Raw genomic sequence first — 20,584 nt, forward strand, 5'->3', positions numbered from 1 at the left:
GGAAGTGTCTGGTGAATCCCCACTAGGGCGTGGTCAGGAGAACTTAATGGGAGGGCCCTGCCTTCCACCACACACCCTTACCCACTGCAATTCCACTTTTATATATTTTACGGTTTTTGATATCTGTGTATCTTATATATTTATTTTAAATTTTTAATATTTTACATTTTTGATATCTTTAAAAAATTTTTTTTGACAGAATTTACAAGTTATAAGAACCACAGATGACAGGGTACTGCACATACAAAAGGGGGATTTCTCATCACCAGAGGGCTGCTGGTCAATGCCCATAGTGGTGGGCAACATATGGAGGCACTGTGTTGCCATGTCCCAGCAGGGAGCCTGCACTCCCTGGAGTGGCACAGAGTATCAGTGCTCTGAGGATGCTGGGTCCTGAAGACAGTGCATGGCTGGTTACATTTTTGCTTTTGTGGGAAAAAATAATTCCACCCCCAAAATATTAGAAAACAGCTGATTCATCATGAGGATACATCATTTTCATTTTCATAATTACAACAAGAAAGGATAACTTTATATATAAATTTTTGTGCAATGGCCTAGTAACAAGGGACATCATGCTTTTTACTCTTTGTCTATTTGATAGTACCTCAAAATTATTTTAATTTGTATTTCTTGGATTACTAATGAGATGGAAAAGATTTTATATATTTAATAGTCATTTGTTTCTGTGACAGTCTTTCTTTGCACTACAGGAATTTTTAAAAAATGGCTCTAAAACCTTACTTTTTATTGTACATAGCTTGTGTCTGTTTTTCCATGTTTTCCAGTTCAAGGAAAGTCTGATTTCAATATCCATTGCTCATCTGGAACACTATCTCCCTGACTTCCTTTCTTGGTAATGATCTCAAATCCTCCTCCACTAAGAACACAGAAGCTCTCATTCTTGGGCTCCCTCATCTTTCTATCACTTCACCCCAAACATATCCATATCTATATCTATCTTTATTTTTCTTCCTAGCTCAGAGAATGAAGGCTTCTTATCTTTAAGTTAACCCGTTACCTAAGAACTTGATTCAATCTCTGTTTGTATCCTCTGGTACCTAGTATGGTGCTTGGCAAACAGCTGATGCTCAAAAACTTCGTTGAATGAGAGAGAATTGATCCATTAATTCTCTCCCCTTTATCTCTTTAGTTTTTCCAGCTTCTTTTACTCTTTTGGCTTCTTCCCCTCAGCCTATATATATGTTCAAGTCATTTCCCATCTGTGACGGTCAGCTTTATGTGTCAATTTGGCTGAGCTCTAGTACCCAGTAATTCAAACACTAATGTAGGTGTTGCTGTGAAGGTATTCTGTAGATGTGATTGACATCCACAATCAGTTGACTTTATGTAAAGAAGATTTTCCTGGGTAATATGGGTGATCCTGATCCAGTCAGTTGAAAGGCCTCAAGAACAGAACTTAGATTTCCTTGAAGAAAGAAAGAAGAAGAAACTTCACCTGTGGACTACAGTTTCAACTACTGCCTGAGAGTTTCCCGTCTGACCTATGGATTTCAGACTTTTCCTACCCTACCAGATTTCCCTCCACAATTGCAGAAGCCAATTACTTTCATCAAATCCTTTTATATACCCTATTGGTTCTTTTGACTGGTGAAACCCTGATTGACACACCATCCTTAAAATAAGAACAAAGCAAAACATACCCTCCTTGATCCTATCACCATATAAACTCTGCCTTCCCTTTTCATCTAAGCTTTAAAAAACATTTTCCTGTATTCACTCTTTCTACTTCCTCCCTTCACAATCACCTTTGAGCTATAGTCCTATTTATTCAACCAGTAAATTGGACATTTTCTTGTGGACAGCCTATGGGCAATCACAAACTCGTATATTAAAAGTTACCTCATCATCCCTGCCACCTGTCTAAATCTGTTCCTTGAATGCCATATCTGAAACTCAAGGCAAAAATCTGGAAGTCATGTAAATATTGTAGACATGTAAATATCTAGACACTAGACATCTAAATAAGTCATACTATCTATTTCTAGTACCAATGCTTGAAGATTCAGGCCTTCATCATTTCTGGCCTCAGCTTTTATAAAGGACTGCCATATGGTGTCCTATCTCTACCCTCTCCTCTCTCAAATCTCTTCTCCAGAGAGCTCTTCCTCTGATGCCAGGTGACCAAAATTACCCTGCCTAAGACTCAGTGAGGGATTCCATTATCACCTACAGCAAGGGCTTCTCAACCAAGATTACCATCACAAGGAACTTTTAAAAAACAGATTAGAGCTCTACTAAGAACTAATGAATAAGAATTTCCAAAGTGGGACCTGAAAATCTCTACTTTTAAAAGCTATCCATCTTTTAAAAGTATCCATCTTTTTGATAGCCATCAGGTTTGGGAACTATCAGTCTTCAGGGTAAAAATCCAAATTCTGCCCCTGATCTGACACCAGTACTCCCAGCTTTATCCCTTAGTACACACCATGCACCAATGATCCTGGCTCAGGACTAGTCATTCTTCACAACCATACTGTTTAACACCTCTCCATCAGGAATATCCTTTTCAACTGCCTGGGAAAATTCCCAAACATCCTTTAAAACTTCTATTTAAGCATCATCTATCTTCTTATTCAGCCAGTAAATATCTACTGAGGTCCTACGACATGCCAGGCTCTGAGCTAAGCACGGAGATATAAAGACAAGTAAGCTGTATTGGTAGTACTGCCTTCAGTAAGTTCACATGCCATTGGGGAAGGAGACATACAAATACACAAATAAATACAATACAGTGAAGTAAATTCTGTGACAGAGGCTTTGGTAGGCTGAATAATGCCCCCCCCCCCAAAGATGTTCACATCCTAATCTCCAGGATCTGTAAATATGTTACCTTATGTTGTAGAAGGGATTTTGAACATACGTTTAAGTTAAAGATTATGAGATGGGGAGATTATCCTGATTATCTTGGTAGGCCCAATGTAATCACAAGGGTGTTTTTAAGAGGGAGGCCGGAAGAGGGTGAGAGAGAAAAAAAGGGGGAGATTGGAAGATGCTATGCTATGACTTTGAAGGTGGAGGATGGGGACATGGGCCAAGAAACGATGGCAACCTCCAGAAACCGTAAAATGCAAGGAAGTGAATTCCTCCTGAGAGCCTCCAGAAGGAAACATCCCTGCCAATTTTAGTCCAATGAGATTGATTTTGGACTTCTGACCCCCCCGAAATGTAAGATAATAACTTTATGCTGTTTCAAGCCATTAAGTTTGTGATAATTTGTTACAAAAGCAATAGGAAACTAATACATAGGCCAATATAGAACACTGTGGTGACACATTAAAGGGGTCTATCAAGTTATGGAGTGAGGATGGGGTGTTCAGGAAGCATTACCAAGGGTTATAACCCCAGAGCTGAGTAAGGGAGATCGGGTTTCAGAATGCTCCAGGTAGAGGAAGTAGTATGAGCAAAGTCAACACAGAAAGCATGGAAAGTTTTAATAAGGCAAGACTACTTGCCTTAAGTAGTAGTAATAATATCAACAATATTAATTATGGTAGGAGTAAATGTTTATTGTTTGTATGCCAGAGGCACTTTACAAGCCTGCAAGGTATTAATTATCATCTTCATTTTATCCATAGGTGTACTAAGGTCTGGAGGAGTTAAGCAACTTTCCTGAGAACAGAGAGCTAGTAAAAGGCAAAGCTAGAATTAGAACCTCGGCAGTCTGTTTCTAAAACCCACTGACTGCCTCTCTAATACATTATGGTGGGGGCCTTATGTACTCAAGGGGCATCAGTGTCGCGAGTAACAATGAACTAATAGAAAGATATTAATGCGGTAACGATCGGCAGAGCTTGGAATATCACCTTGTCTCGGACACTGGAGGATGGGGGTGATGGATAGATGCCTCCAGGCTTTTGCGATATGACTGCGGTTTTGCTGTTGTACGAGACATGATGGGCCTTCCCTCAACTACTCAAAGTAAATGACTCCTTCGTCACAAATTCTGCAACTTGCATAAGACTCTTTATTTCTTCCTTTCCTCCTAACGTCTCAGGCGGAGTTGGGGATGTATGCATCAACACAAATCTGAGCCTCAGTTTGCCTTTCTGTAAAATGCCACAAAGCAGTTCCAAGCTTGGTTGTGCCTCAGAATCCCTTGAGCGGAAGCTTAAACAAAATGCGGTTCCTCACCCCATTCCCAGAGATTCTGAGATTCTGATTACTACCAGAATGGGGCTTTTTTCCTCCCCAAAACTCTCCCCAGGGATTACGATACGCGGTCTGGTTTGGGTACCGTAAAACCCGGTTGCGGGACGACCTGGGTGCTCCCCGGTCCACTGTGTTTGGCCCCACGCTTCCGCGCCCCAGCGGAGGACGCCTCGCCCGGCGCTCCTGGCCCCGCCCCAGTCCTACCCCTTGCCCCCTTCCTCCCGTACTCCGTCACATCGCCACGCCTTCTGTCGCTGCCCTGGGCTCGCCCAGCTCCGCCTTCCCCAGGCCCTCTCGCGCCTCGCAGGATGGCCGCGATGCCTCCGGGCCCGGAGCCGTGGAACCGCGTGAGAATCCCCAAAGCCGGGAGCCGCAGCGCAGTGACGGTGCAGGAGCCGGGAGCAGCCCTGGGTGAGTGAGGTGCCGGGCGAGTGTGCAGACATTTCCAGAGGAGGCCGCCCCGCCGGCCGGCGCACGTGCGCGGAGGCGGGACTTCCTGAGCCCGCGGGACGCTGGGAAGGGGCGCGGGGTGCGACGGGCCGAGAGGGGCCGGCTCGGGAGTTTGCTAAAGAAGCTGCCAGGGTTCCTGTCTTCGCAGTCCTTCACGGAACCCACTGCCCACGCAAGGCCTGGCTGGAGCGGTGAAGGACGAAGGCCCAGCCTCGCGCCAAAGAACGGAGGGAGGCAGACGGAGCTAGCTCCGGGGAAAAGTGCTGCCTGCCTGGGAACCTGTGCTCGCTCGGGCCACCAGGAGCCCTGTTTACCCTCCGATCCGTTTCCCGACTCTTGCTGAGGCGTCCCCTAACCACTCTGGACTTAAATCGCAGTCTTTCTGGATCTCTGCTTCTTATCTGTAAAACTGGGCTAGTTCTCCCTACCCCTCACTGGGGCGTTGGGAGGATCTAACGATGAAATTTGTCTAAACTAAAGTGTTTTACCAACGATTGATGGATAGAATTGCTGCAATTAGGCAGTAGGGCATAGTAGGTAGGAGCTTGGCACAGGAGCTTGGGCCAGGAGTGAAACTGTCTGGTTTTGAATCATAGCTCTTCCTTTTGCTGGAGGTTGGGGGAGTTATTTAACCTTTCTCTTTCTCAGTGAGCTCACTTTCAAATGGCTATTAAAATGGTACCTGCTTGATAGGGGCTTTTGGGGGAATAAAAGAGTTGGTATAGATAAAGCATTTGGAACCCAGCCTGGCGTGGTAAAATACACATTCAATTGTTAGCTATTATTAATATTAAATACTTGTAAACTGTCAAATCATCACATCTGTCTTCCCATTGATGAGTCCTACACAGTTTACATGTTATTTTCCTCTCTGTTCAAAAATGCTTTAACAGGCTTCCAATTAGGCAATGGACATTCACCAACTCCCCATCCCCAAGGCAGCCCCATTCTGTCTCCAGATAGTTAGGACAATAAGAAAATTTTCCATGTTATGTAGAAATCAGCTTTTGTGATACTTCTACCTAGAGTGCTAGTGCTACCCTTAGAGCCATAAATAACACATTAGCTACATCTCATACTTAACAGCTTTTCAGATTTGGAAACATCTCCTGCTGAACTCCCTGTGTGCAGTCAGGTACTCACCAAATAATATAATTTCTGTGGTGGATTACCATGGTTGCCATGGTGGTTCCTTTTTAACAAATATATTCTTATCTATCTTAAAGTGGAATCCAAATACAGTACCTTCGAGTTTGAAGACTGAATTTATTCATTCTGTCTTGCTTATAGGCATAGGAAATGGAGGATTTAGAGAAGTATAGAATGTGCCCCACCTTCAAAGTACTTAAGGTGTACTCATATGAAAGATTATTAAAGTCATGATAAAGTGTGATGTAAAGATGTACATTCTTGTTTAATAGATGTTCTCTTAAGGATTTCCTGGACTTTATATCATCTGTCACTATTTTCCAGCTTCTCATGTACCTGAACTCCTTATTACAGTTGAGACTGATTATTGTAATTTGTTCTTGATCCCTTTAAAACAAGGAAAGATGCTTCCTTTTAGTGTATTTTTTCTATAATATACTTAATATAGAAAAACATACTAAGTCTTATTAAATGTCTCTGCTTTAGACCTTTGCGTTGCAGCTGTAATTAAAGAATGCCATCTTGTTACACTGTCGCTGAAGAGCCAAACCTTAGATGCAGAAGCAGATGTATTATGCACAGTCCTTTACAGCAATCACAACAGAATGGGCCGCCACAAACCTCATTTAGCCCTCAAACAGGTGAGGAGGAAGTCCTGTGTTTGAGGACCAACCTGTTTACTTGATGAAGATGTAGATCACACTGTTACTTACTATTTTGTTTACAGAACTCTCTGTAAATTACTTTGGATTTATAGGTCTTCAGCCCACAGTACACTTAGCTTTCTTTTTTTTTTTTTCCTGAAAACATTTCAAAAAAATAATTTTTGTTAGAAAGTATGTTTAGATAAATTCTTTCCCAGTCCTGTTAGTAGTAGGTAAGTAAAAATTTATTTCATTGTATGCAGTCTGTAATAAGTGTCCAGTTCAATGATAAAATGATTTGATCAAGACATAGTGTTGGACATTAAGATACAGTGTCCTGAGCATAATCAAAATTCTAAAATTATGAAAAGAACAAAGGTGTGGTTTACTTATTGTGGGATACATAATCTAATTGAAAGTATGTTAAAGTAATTGAGTATGTAGCAAGTTGTGGTATAAAGTGGTCTCATGAAGTTAGTTAGAGCATGGGGCTTGTGTTTATAAAGTGATTTCATGTAATTTTTGGAGCTTAAGACAGAATTGGGCCCTCCAGCTCAGGGATTACATCATAGAGTAGAGCTTCTTAAGCTGTATTCCTTATATGCTCGTTCATTCATTCACTTTATTAATTCTGCATGTACTTTTTAGAAGTCCAGTGCACTACTTGTGTGATGAGCCACCTTGCAAGTATTTTCTAAAACTTTCTGTGTGTCAGTCACTGTGGTTAGTACTGGAGTGAAAAAGACAGATGTAGTCTCTAATCTTACAGACTCATGCTTTCTGGTTAATTTTTTACTCCCATTACTTAAGGCAAAAAGGATGATTTCTTTATCAAAGAAAGATCTGGGAACATGGTTTTTCCCTAAGTTTTTATTTTGTGTTTTTTTTTCCTGGGGTAGTTTTTATCTCTTGAGTCTTTTATTACAAAAACAAACTTGTTAACTCATATTGAATTAATTTTTCTTTCTGGTTTCCAGGTTGTGGATAATCACCAGTCAAAAATTTGGTGTTCTGTTGTATCTGTTCCTTCTCTGTCTCTGTAGTTTTCCCATCCAGGCAACTGATAAATCAAAACTTTCTCTGCATCTGGTCCTTTCTTCAGTTCTAGCTGCCATTTTCTTTTCTTAGACCTTGTCAACTTTTAGTTGTCTTACTATCCTAACTGATGTTTCCTCCTCCAGTCTTTCCTACACTCTGGCATATTCTGTATGCCAAAACCAGGTTAATCATTCTGAAACACAACTTTGATTTTTAATGTCTCTACATTGTGTCCTGAAGATCCTCTATGATATGGCCTCTTCAGTCTTCTTAGCTCCAGCTTTTCTCTGCCTTCAGATATCTTATATTTTAGCCAACCTGAACTACAACTCTATATGCTCATGTGTTTTTACCCTCTTCTGCGTTCTTGCTCACCTGGACATGTATGTTTGTAATGCCCAGCCCCTCCATGTGTGCTTGTTAAAGGTCTTCTCATCCTTTAAGTTCCATTTTAAGCTTTCCTGGCAGTAATAATCTTTTTATTTCCAAGGTGTAACATGAGTATATACTATGATAATTCCATTTTAAGTTGAATTTTTCTGATTATTAGTGAAGTTGAATTCTTTTATTTATTTTTTTGATTCTTGGCTGTTTGGGCCTCCTCTTTGTACTTCTCTTACAGCATTTGATACAGTTCGTAACGTGGTTTTTGGTGTATATGCTTTATGTTCCCTGTGATCACATAGATAGGGAATATGTCTCATGCTGCTCTTGGTGCTGCAACTGCTATTGCCACTACTACTACTGCTTTATATCCCTTAACATTTCACAGGTTATGCAGAAATATACTTTAAAATAATTTTTTTTCTGCCTCCAAAAGCTAGGTACTAGAATTAGCTTTTTTCTAACGTTCCCCCAAATGAAGCACAAAGTTAGTCTTGACTTCTCTTCTGTGATAATTCTTTGAGTATATGAAGACTCTACTTATGCTTCTCTATGTCTTCTCTCTTCCTTGTTAAGTTTGCAAGTGTTTGTGTGTTTTTTTGGAACCATAATTCATTTACTGTGTTTTCCAAGTGCTTTACCATATTGGGTTGTCAGTACCTCCCTCAAAGGTTGGTGTCCAGACTTACGATAGGAGCTGACCTCAGAGAATTTAAGGATTATTGCCTCCATTGTTCTGAAAACTGTGCTAAGATAGAATCCATAACTTCAGTCTGATTTTTTGGTAGTATATATGTAGCTCTAGCAAGATATTGTTGTTGCCAGTTCTGATCCAGATCTTTATGTCCTTTAAAGTCTGGATACAGTCCCGTGCATGCTGTTTGTGTGTAGTACTCAGGAAATACCACACACAGGTTATGCATGGGACTGCATCTAGACTATGAAGGATATAAAGATGTGTACAATGCATGGCTCTTAACTTTTTATTTTTTTAAAATAAAAACTATTGAGTACCTACTGAACACTGTTCTAAGAACAGGCTTACAGTGGTGAACAAAATGTACAAAATATTCTGACTTTGTGGAGCTTACATTATAGTTGGGAGAGAGAGGCCATCAATGAATCAGTGGTATGTCAGGTGGGGAAAAGTGTTATGGAGAAAAATAGGGAAGGGACTAGTGCTGAGAGGATTGTAATTTTGAATAGGCTATATCTATTTTTATTTTAGTATCTAATTAAATATTTTATATGTCTTATTTTTACTACTAGATTTTTAGCAACTAGAGACTGGAAGGTGTTTTATATACCATTTTATCTTCCGGCATGCCTTGTATGTCGTAGGTGTTCATATAGATTTGTTCAGTGACTAAATCAATCACTTTCTTTATCTCTGTGGTGCTTACAGAATGTTGAAATTTAGTAGTTAATAATTTACTATCTTGCTTTAATAGTTTCACTGTTATAAATCACATTGCCTCAGCAAAATTATAATCTTGAAAATAATCTTATACTTGTTTTGGTCTCCTTTATAACATTAAGCACATTTTGGCATATAGTAATTTCTTAGTCATTACTGATTTGAGAAAATTTGTTTGGCTGGATAAATTACAAATTTGTAAACAGAAGGAATTGCTTTGGGCTTCAGATTTCTTTGCCCTTAAAAAAGAAGATATTCTGTGGTACTTAGACTATTTCCATACTTTGAAAATGTGGATCTCTTTGCTTTCCTGGTTGTATCACTGACTGTGTCTGCATTATATACAAAGGAATTTGAGCTGCTCTTCCTCTTTCAGGTTGAACAATGTTTAAAACGTTTGAAAAACATGGATTTGGAGGGTTCAATTCAAGACCTTTCTGAGTTGTTTTCTTCCAAGTAAGTGGTCCAGTTGCCTTGTGATGTGATGGGCTGGAGACTCAATGTCTCCTTGTGATCTCCCTTTGTACTTTTCCATGTTTGGGGTTTTAATATAGCCTACTATACCTCAGCTGTACAAATTTTGTTTTAATAAGGGGCACCTGGTATTTGTGGTAATAAATTTTCCCTCTGTTGTTCTGTGGGAGGGACTGGCATGACATTGAAATCTGGGTCAGGGTAGGCTATGTTGAAACATCAGTGGGTGGTTATTGAGCATAACTACCTCAAATTGAGCTTAAAGCAAGTTTTCATTTGAAAAGTGCTATAGAAATGCTTGTATTTAAAAATGAAAGTAACCTACTTATTTATTTTTGTCAAGTGAAAATCAACCTGTAACTACCAGAGCATGTGCCATCCCCAGCCAACCAGTGGTGGAGCTGGTATTGATGAAGGTTTTGGGAGCCTGCAAGTTGTTACTCCGCCTGTTGGACTGCTGTTGCAAGACATTTCTGTATCCTTGAATCTCTGAGATACTTTCTTCTGAATTGGAATTGTTTGGACATATTTGACAGTATTTCTCTTTGAAAGCTAGGGCTCTGTAGGAGTTATAACCTGTAGGAATTCTTAAAATTTTGCTTCTTGAGTGTGTTTTCCCAGGAATTGCCTGGTATAACCATTACTAGAGACTGCGTGTCTCCATCTAGCTTGTATTATCCTAAGAGCATTGACAGCCAGAAATTCTTAATCTTAGTAACTGAACCTTGGAAACTAAATTTAATCATGGGAGTTCTATCGAAGTATATATATTACTATGTTTTTTAAGTTTCCATGACTTAAATAGGACATGTTTTAAGTCTTTACTACCTTCAATAAGATTCTTTTTACTTCCAATCTATTTCTTCTTTGTAATTGTAACTTACAAAACCTATATTACTTTGGTTTTGTTCTCCTACCTTAAATTGATTCTCCAGCTTGACTGTGAAACATCTGGGTTTGCAAGAGTTTATTATTTTAAACCTTGTGATGGTTGGGCTGGTGAGCAGGTTATGGTATGTACATACCTTTGAAATCTTTCATTTCTTTTTCATCTCTCTACCTCAGCCTACGTTTCTTATTACTAGTTTTCATGTTTGTTTTCCCATGGTAAACTGTAGGTGCGGGAGTTTCCTTTCTTCATTTGATCAGAATTTATTTGCGGTTGATTGGGAATCTTAAGTGCTGATGGTTATGTCAAAGGAATAAGCTTCATATCTGAAGTCATGAGATCAACCCAACACTAGATAACTAAACAAATGAAGTCCTAGGACCACGAACTGGAATAATAAAAAATAAAAATCATATTGCAGTGGGCCATTTAAAATGATGGTATTCCAGGCTGGCTAGATCACTTGATTCTTTCTGTCACTTGGTTTCTAATTTTTAATGGCAACGCAAAATACCATTTTTGACCTTCCTTATGTGCTCTAGACTCTTTTCTTTCACCTGAAACACCAGTGCTTTTTGAGGCATGTTTAGTTGTGGTAATCCTTGTAAACTAAAGAGACATTTTCTTGCATATCTCAATATGTGAAACTGATTTGATGGATAATTAGACTCTGAATCTGCCCAGATTTGTAAGAAGACTTGTTTTGGGCCATTTCAAGCAATTAACTATAATTTGAATGTAAGAAAACTTAAAAAATAAAATGAAAATGTAGAAAATTCTTTCTGCCTTTGGAGATTGAAAACCTTGCTTTGATGTCTTAACTTGGTTATCTTGAATACTATTTCAGATCATCTTGCTTTTTATTCTGCTTATTCTTAATCAAAGGTAACAATAGAGGTATAGAGATTTACTAATCATATTATTTTTAAATGTTAAACTTTTGTTATTCTCTTCTGTAATGAAAATAGCTTTATTTTTTGCTGATTGCCACAAGAATATATGCTTATTTTAAGAAATTCAAGAAATATAGACGAAATATGGAGAACCTGAAATTTGCCTAAAATCTCATCATCTAGATAAAATCACTTGCTTCCTTTGACATATATCTCCATGTAGTACTTTTTTGAGTAACCCCTTAACATTTTGTACTTGGGTTTTTCTGTTTGGGTTGAATTAATCTGGCTGTTTGTAAATACTGGCTATAATGTTTTTTACCTATAGTGGCAGAGCTTGACAGCCACCTATTTTCAGCTTTGAATCTTGTAGTTTATTAAGTAATTTGCAAATTGTAATTACTGGCTAATTCATGAGTTCTTGTTTCTTTCTCTAGGGTTCTCTATAAAGGTGTTTTAAAAAGGTTGATTTCTTTGTATGAGCCACTGCTTGGACTGCTTCGAGAGGTTTCTAGGATTCAACCAATGCCTTACTTCAAAGATTTTGCCTTTCCTTCTGATATTGCTGAATTTCTAGGACAGCCCTATTTTGAAGTCTTTAAGAAAAAAATGCCTGCAGCTTTTGCAGCTAAAGGTGTAACTAAATTGCTAAATAAACTGTTTTTAACAAAAGAGCAATCAACAAGGTCCAGTGAAGAAACCTCACTTGGAATTTCCAAAAAATCTAAACATATGAAGATTAATATACAGAATAATGTGGATCTTGGACAGCCAGTAAAGAATAAGAAAGTCTTCAAAGGTAATTTGCCTTGATATAGCACATACTCTAATAAAAAGAAACAAAATGAAAAACTCTTGAAAGTATAATGTCATTATGCAATATGTAGAAAGAACTTCAACATCTCCCTTCTTAATTTTAATCCATATTGATTAGAGAGGTATGGTAATACCTGTGTTTTCTAAGCTTGAGCACTTAAAGTTGTTTGTTTCTGTTGTTTCTTCATAGTTCTTTGCTTGCTTTATTGTCTATTTCTTTTATAGTAATTTGGCAAGAAATGTTGTGCACTTAAGAATTTGTTGTAAATTTGAAATAATATGTCTAGGGCCGGCCCTGTGGCTCACTCGGGAGAGTGCAGCGCTGCTAGTGCTGAGGCCGCGGGTTCGGATCCTATATAGGGATGGCCGGTGTGCACACTGGCTGAGCGTGGTGCAGAGGACACCGTGCTGAGGGTTGCGATCCCCTTACTGGTCAAAAAAAAGAAATAATATGTCTTAAGTTTTTGTATCTGATTTTTCCACCTCCACAGAAAAGTCATCAGAATTTGATGTGAGGGTTTTCTGTGAACAGCTGAAACACAAAGCTACTCAGGTTTGTCTGGTTTAATTTAATACAGCTTATGATTTTGGTTAATTTGTAGACGATGCTATTTACCAAGGGCAGGGATCGAATCTTACTTCTTTTTAGCCCCAGCTCTAAGATTAGTACCTTCTTTGTTCTCAGTGTGTGCCTCTAAATGAATAGAGGCAGGGGATTTTTTAACACACTCACTTGATTCAGTTAGTACAGTGCCTTCAGAAATGTCTTAGTAGGAGTTCCTCTAGAATTTTAAGTGACCATAAGATCCATCATAAGTATGGATTGTACAGCAGCTGTCAGATGGTTTGAATCCTAGTTTTGGTTTGTACTAGCTGTGTGACCCAGTAAGTTTCCTGACCTCTCCATACCTCTATTTCATTATAATGTACTTCCTAGGGTTGTGCTAGTTTTGTATGTAAAGTATCCAGCAGAGTCTGGAATATGGTATGCATTTAATTTGTGTTACGTTTTATTAGCTACTGTCATTTTTGTCATCATTCTCATCTCATTTGCAATGAGGCTTCTCTATTCCTTTCTTGTTGAGGTTCAAGCTTTAACATGATACTCTTATTAGTGTCTGTAAATTCTGTTTGTTCTGGACCTAACAATTGATAAGTAGGTCAGTGTCAGCCTCTTTTACTCAGTACTTTCTTAACTCTTACCCTTTGTCTTTGCAAATGTCTTCTGGTTTCCTTCATGGGTTTATTTCTTCCGTTCTATTTAAGAATTCTTAGTCATTTCTAATAAGTCAGAGTACTTTCTTGAACTTTTACAAGGACTTGAGCTTGCATTGATATTCTGTCCGTTCATGAGTTCAGGAAGGAAGTAACAGTAGCTAATATAGTCATTCCTCAGTATCCATGGTGGATTGGACCACCACAGATACCAGAGTTTGTGGATGCTCAAGTTCCTTGTATAAAAACTACATAGTGTTCGCATATAACCTGTGCACATACTCTCATATACTTTAAATGATCTCTAGATTACTTATAGTACCTAATACAATGTAAATGACATGTAAATAGTTATTATATCATGTAGGGAATAATTACAAGGAAAAAAGTCTGTACATGTCTAGTACAGACCGATCTCTCCATTTTTTTCCCCAAATATTTTCTATTTGCAGTTGATTGAGTCCCCAGATGCAGAACTCGTAGATACAGAGGGGACCGACTGTACTTTCTGTGCCAAATGTTCTAAATGCTTTATATACACTGATGTAATTAATGTATTACTATAATTAATGTAATTCTCACAAAAGCCCTATGAGGTAGTTGCTTTTATTACTGCTTTCATGTATCAGATGAGGAAATCGAAGCATGGAAAGGCCAAGAAACTTGCCCAGACCACACAGCGTATAAGTAGTAGAGCTGGGATTTGAATGCAGGCAGTTTGGTTTTATAGTCTCTGTTCTTTACCATTACACCAGTCTCTCAATTAGTTTTTCAACTCTGTGTCTCAAGGATTATTATGGAGCTTTGTGACCCTTTTTGTAGTCTGTCTACCTGTCTAGCTGATTTCGTGAAGCTGTTGGTCAGCATCTTTCATATTTAAGACTATTCACTACCATATTTTTAGCAATTAGCACTAATACTTGCATTTAGGGCAAACTTTTTTCGATCAACAAACAAAAACTATTGATGGGCCTGTACTTTTATATTTTCTGCTTCTTTTTAAAAAATTTCTCGAGTGGGAGAAATTTGGAAGAAGGTAACCTTTGAATGAAGGATAGAGGTAGTAGACCTGGTAGCGTATTTTTGTAAAGAAATAGTAAAAGTTAGTGAAATACAAACTTGACTTGATACTGAAGGGGTTCAAGAAATAAAGGTGCCTTGTCAGAGGATGATTGAAGTGGAGTTGGAAATGATGCTCGGTTAAGCATTTTTAACGTATGTTCAGCAATCATTATCTGATTTATGAGCCTTCTCTGCTGGGTGCTTTACAAGGCTCCAATTCTTCCTGTCCTTAAGTGTTTTCAGTAACATTTATGACTCATCATTGAGGAGGGTTATTCGGGTGTGGAAATAAGTGAAAAACAAGTTTGAGGTATAACAGTGATGTAGAGAAGGGCCTGTCAGTGTTCCCTCCTCCAACCTCCCCATTAGGCTTTGACCAATATTTAATCATGTGGAGTTTTATTTTCATGTGTATGTTAAGTAGATATGTGTGTTAGAATATTTATATTAAGTTTCCTGTGTCAATCTAATTCAACTACAGATGGGACCTGTCAGTACAGTGGGAAAGAAACCAAAAAAACTTGTGTTAGGAACAGTAGATAAAAAAATTAAGATTTTTAAGACCAAAGGCAAGCTCAGTGAGTGAAAAAAGCTTTCCTCCTTTTAAAAGACTGATTATTTTAAAATTTTGATAGTGAACCAGCTTTCCCTGGTTTATATTTACAAGTAACACACTCAATATATTTTCCTCACCTTTTCACATTTCAGGAGACCAGCTTTGAGTTTAAATGTTCTCAGTCCAAACTAAAGACAACCAAACATTCTTCTCAGAAAGTGATAGGAACTCCTCATGCCAAAAGTTTTGTGCAAAGATTCCGAGAGGCTGAGACTTTTGTACAACTTTCTGAAGAAATTCAAATGGCAATTATATGGTGCAGGAGCAAAAGACTCAAGGCTCAAGCCACCTTTCTGGGTAACAAACTTCTTAAAAGTAACCGACTTAAACATGTCGAAGCTCAAGGTAATAGGTAGGTGTATTACAAAAATTATATTATTTTTTCTGTCATCATTTAGGGCAAAGTGTATGATGGTACTTCAGAAAGTTCATGGAAAGATTCGTATTATCTTTTAATTTTATTTTTCTATGAACTTTTGAAGTACCCTCACCTTTCTTTAAAATGGGATGTCCAGCAGCCCTAGGGGGCCTAAAAGTGGGATCTACTCAAATTGCAATTTCAGTTGCTGTTTTTGTTATATGAGCAAAGCTGTATCATTGGGAGGAAGAAAATAAACTTAGGTTAATTGGACTGACTTATTCATACTCGTCATCATTCTCATCTGTTCATTCAGAAAGCATTAAGAATGTCTGGCGTGCTAAGTGTGGTAATACAACTGTGTAAGAAGACTTAGTGCTCAGAGAGCTCATGCTCTAGTGGCAGAGGTGGGCCCTGTGCAGACAGCTTCAGCTCAGCAGGATAAGAGTGTGAAAGCAGAAGCAGAAGATGCCTGCCTCCTGCAAGGTCCACACCAGACTGCTGGGGTCAGGGTTGGGTTTACTGTTCATAGGATCCAGGCTCTTCGTGTACTAACTTGACTTCTTCCTTTTCCTGTGATTCTTACACTCCTAGAACTCTTTAAGGATGGACATCTTTGCTTGTGAGCCAGTACTGCATGAAGCATTACATGAATTTAGACATTAGACAGGTCAGGGTTTTATATTTCTATTGAAAAAAATAAGACGCAGGTGGTAACAATTTCAAACACAAATTATAAAGATCTTTATGAAGCATCATAAAGGTTATCACTCTGACCTATTTTTTGTGTGTCCCAAGAAATATTCTGTTCATGCACCATAATTTCTTATCTATAGTTATATATCTCTTCAGGGCTTTATAGTGGTTCCTATGGATGAAGCACTTTAATTGTTGAAAATCTGTTAAACTTTCTTTTAAAAATTAGGAAAAGATATTGCTGTTTTAGAAAAAAAAATTGGTATACAATGATGATTTTGTAAAAAGTTTTGGTTAAAAGCCATGGGAGAAGTTGTTGAGTAGTCCTAAGAGATGAATTGCTTGAGGGCTTTATACATTGGGGACCCCTAAAGGCCTGTAGCAATCTAAAAGGGATCTTATTTAGGGTTGGAAACTCAACCTGAGATGGAGGGAGGTGTTCTGTTTAAAAGTCAGGGGTAGATGTGGCAGAGATAGTAATGGCTGAAAGCTAATAAGAAGGGTAACAAACTGGTGTTTACTGGTAGGACCATTATTCTGTATCCCCCCAAATACAGTGCTTTTTCATACTGTCCTATTTTGCTATTTCATTAATACATTATATTTGTAGTACAACTTACTTAATGTCCACAATAACTCTGTGAGATAGGCGGTATCATTCCCATTTTATAGATGAGGAAATGGATGATTTTGCTCAGAATATTAGAACTGGAGATCTAGAACTCAATTCAGGTCCTCCGATTACTGTTTTCATTCATTTTGTTTCTGTTTCAACTTGGAGGTACACCCACCTTTTCCCTACTTAAGCCACTGCTTATAGTAAGACGAGAAAATGGTTTGGAAACACATCATAAATTACTTCATTATAATGGGCTTCTTCAAAGTTCTATATTTGTTTAAAAAGGGAGAGGGGAGGATGGTAGGGTAGGGAGTACAGACCATGTTAATCTTTTAAAATATGACTGTCACAGTGAGGCAGTTCAGAAAGGCACTGATGAACCTTGTGGCAGTGTATCCTTTTCAGAAGCAAAACATCTTAAATGATCAGCTGTTTCAGTTCTGAATTTCCAGACTTGAAGATGATACCATATGAATCACAGTTAGTGTAGTTCAAGGATCTCAGTGTGTCTACGTCAGAAGCCCTGTCTTCTCATTCTTTTCTAAATGCCCTCTTCACTTTTCTTCCCTTTTCCTTGTTCATTTCCTGCTAATGTGAAGTTGCTCATCCAGTTATGATATATATATAAACATTGGCAGAGGTTTTCATTTCTGGTTTCCCCAGTTCCACTCCTGTTACATTATGTAGATTAGGAGGTATGAAGGAAAAGCTCTGGCAAGAGAGTGTAGAGGTATCTCACTTTTCAGGTGCCCTGCTAGGCAGTTGTAGGAGTTAGTTTGAGAGCAAAGTGGGGACACATCTGCCTACAACCTCAATCAGAGGGAAGTTGTGCTCTGAAAGTAGATTTGGGTTGAAACTTGTATTTCCTTATTTTTTATTATGATTCTGGGATTGTACACAGCTTGGAAGTTGGTAGAAAGGAAACGAAAGTGCTTGAGAATGTTTTTCTACATCTTAACAAGCCCAGATTTTTCCTCTCACTGTTCTTTAAAGATTGCCAAAGAAACTGGAGTGCATAAAAACATCTATTTGCAACTGCCTTCTTCGTGGCTCAGGAATCAAAACTTCAAAGCATCATCTGAGACAAAGAAGATCACAGAATAAATTTTTACTGAGACAAAGGAAGCCACAGAGAAAGTTGCAGTCGACTCTTTTAAAGGAAATTCAGCAGTTCCCTCAAGGGTCTCAGAAGAGTGCTACAGATACCAGTGCTAAGTGGAGACTCTCACACTGTACAGTTCATAGAACTGATCTCTACTCCAACAGTAAGAAATTCTTGAGTAGCAGAATTTCAAGTCCTGTCATACAAACTAAGGAGAAACAGATTCATAAAAATCTTACAGGAAGCAATGAAAATGAAACTGATTCAAGGACAGTGATTCAAATAAACAAACATAGTACATCAGGAATCATTAAGGAAACAGATGAGATTGATGATATTTTTGCTTTAGTGGGAGTTTAGGTGTTCATGTGTGAGACTTTTAAGTGCTTAACAAGCTGGTTCTACATTCTGCTGTTTTAAGTGGAACTGCTGAAAGTACCACCTGGACGCAAGAACTGTTTTAGTGCAACAACGAACAGAAGGTCATTTCAATTCAGTAAACATAGTAGCTTTGGGTCATTTAATCAAGTTTTTGGGGGGCTTCAACTACGTGCCAGGCATTAAGGTGAAAAATCTGCCATAGCCTGCCCTTGAGCAGCAGATGTAATTTCTTGACTGAGGCTGGCAGGTCCCTGAAAATTGAATAATTTTATGATTTACCAGGGAATTAAGACCTGACAAATTAAGTCTGCAAAAACCGCTGTGCCTTATGGTAAATGGGGAGTTGGGGTGGGAAGTAGCAAGGAAGCACCTAAAAGGTCACTTTGGCCTTATTAGCTCCGTTGTAAAAGTCCACCTCTGAAACCAATGTTTGTAGAGTCTGACAGTTGTGCTGTCTTGTTAATATATTAGAATTGATCATCAAAGGCACTCAAAAGTTTTGCCATTAATTGTATTACCGGGGACTGGTCACAAACATTCTTTCTCTTTATTTGTTCACCTTGTCTCTAAGGAATGCATGTTAAAATGCTTTTGCAATTCTTCAAAAGGTTTTAATTTTTTGTAACTTGTGTTTATTTATTTGGGTGCCAGTGATTGATTACAAATAAAACTTTTTTCCAAAAAGGATATGAGATGGCTTGTGGTTATACATGGACAACAAAGAGGTAGGTAAGAAAGTAAAATGAAAAAATTAGGGTAGGAGACACAAAATAGACCCAGGAATGAGGCTAATACATGAATTTATAATTTGGTACTGATGCTATCATCTGATATTTGGACACTGCTTGTACAATTTCTCTGAGATAGTAAATCTTATGTATTTTCAAATAACGATGTGAAGTTTAAGGTATCTTTCAAACATCCTAACTGAACTAGAATTAGGTTAATAAGCTTCTGTAGTAGCCTTAAGTTTTATGTTGTTACATACAGATTTACAGGAAAATACTATCCTAATATATACTGTATCCTTCCTTTCCTCGGCCATCCTATCAATTTTTTTGTATTTCCTTTCCATTCTTTATCCGGCCTTGTCTTTTCCCTGTCAGCTTTCTGCATTTTCTGTTATTTATAACAGTGTTTCTCAAACTTTAGGCTTTTTGTCCATTACCTGGTAGATTTTTTAAAAATGCAGATTCTCAGCCCCTTCCCAGACATTGATAAATATGGGCCAGAAGCCAACATTTTTAAAGAAGATCAGGTGATTTTGATACAAGTGGCCCCAAATCCAGAATTAAATAGTAACACTGGTCTAGCTTCTGTCCTGAAACCTTGTTAAACATCCTGGTTTAATTCAAAGTCTTAATCCCTAGTCACTTTTCATTGTGTATATTCCTTCTGGCTTCCTACCAGGTGGTAGTGGCTATTTAGTGCCCTAAAACATGGACAATACCAAGGAGATTTCATTAATGACAAGTCTAGAAATGACCACTGCTGTAGTTTGAATGTCCACCCAAAACTCATACTGAATCTTGATCCCCACTGCAACGGTTATTAAGAGGGTGGGAAATCCAGCTATGGTTTTTGAAAGGTGGGGTCTTTGGGAGGTGATTGGCTCATGAGGGCTCTTCTCTCATGAATGGATTAATCCATTCATGGACTAATGAGTGAATGGATAAATGGGTTACCATGGGAATGGCACTGTGTAGCTTTGTAGAGAGAGCAAATGAGCATGTTAAGATGCTCAGCCCTCTTGCCATGTGATACCATGTGCTACCCTGGGGGTCTGAAGAGAGTCTGCCCTCAGGAAGAAAACCCTCACCAGATGTGCTCTCTTGACCTTGGATTTCCCATCCTCAAAAACTATAAGAAATAAATTGCTTTATAAATCACCCAGTTTTAGGTATTCTGTTATAAGCAACAAAAAATGGAGTAATAAAGCCATCAACTTCTGAATGGCCAACGTATTCCCTTTACATATTGGGAAATGAAGGTAAATTAGTAAGAGAGAACTGGTGTGGTATTGTACACCTACCAGTATAACTTGGTACACTGGTAGAACATTGCTTACCATAGGGCTTGGTTTATCTCCTGGAAGTTGTCAATATATATGCACATACTTCCTTTTAGTAGCCTCTTTCTTTTAAGACTTCATGTCTCAATTTCTGATTCAGAAGATTAAAAAAAAATTCTGGAAATTAGGAGATTTAT

At 38.3% G+C, this 20,584-nt stretch overlaps 1 protein-coding gene across 2 annotated transcripts; it reads left to right on the forward strand.

Annotated features, from left to right (window-relative positions):
- Positions 1-4,462: 4,462 nt before the first annotated feature.
- LOC103592207 (chromosome unknown open reading frame, human C3orf17) lies at positions 4,463-19,270 on the forward strand. 2 transcript variants are annotated; one of them, XM_008574815.1, is made up of 9 exons: positions 4,463-4,584; positions 6,259-6,413; positions 9,632-9,711; positions 10,073-10,204; positions 10,665-10,742; positions 11,949-12,310; positions 12,819-12,880; positions 15,313-15,572; positions 17,887-19,270. In XM_008574815.1, exons 1-9 carry the CDS (start codon positions 4,482-4,484, stop codon positions 18,353-18,355), a joined length of 1,701 nt encoding a protein of 566 aa, XP_008573037.1. In that variant the 5' UTR covers positions 4,463-4,481; the 3' UTR covers positions 18,356-19,270. The 2 variants fall into 2 exon arrangements, with proteins under 2 accessions (XP_008573037.1, XP_008573038.1); XM_008574816.1 differs by lacking the exon at positions 4,463-4,584 and adding an exon at positions 4,848-5,758.
- Positions 19,271-20,584: the final 1,314 nt, after the last annotated feature.

This window comes from Galeopterus variegatus, unplaced genomic scaffold, assembly GCF_000696425.1.
Source record: "Galeopterus variegatus unplaced genomic scaffold, G_variegatus-3.0.2 Scaffold1110, whole genome shotgun sequence".
NCBI lineage: Eukaryota > Metazoa > Chordata > Mammalia > Dermoptera > Cynocephalidae > Galeopterus > Galeopterus variegatus.

Bases quoted from the DNA above. Each gene is read 5' to 3' on its own strand.
- LOC103592207 (XM_008574815.1), top strand. From the start codon at position 4,482: ATGGCCGCGATGCCTCCGGGCCCGGAGCCGTGGAACCGCGTGAGAATC. The intron at 4,585-6,258 runs GTGAGTGAGGTG...TCTCTGCTTTAG, and splicing joins GGAGCCGGGAGCAGCCCTGG to ACCTTTGCGTTGCAGCTGTA. The intron at 12,311-12,818 runs GTAATTTGCCTT...CCACCTCCACAG, and splicing joins GAATAAGAAAGTCTTCAAAG to AAAAGTCATCAGAATTTGAT.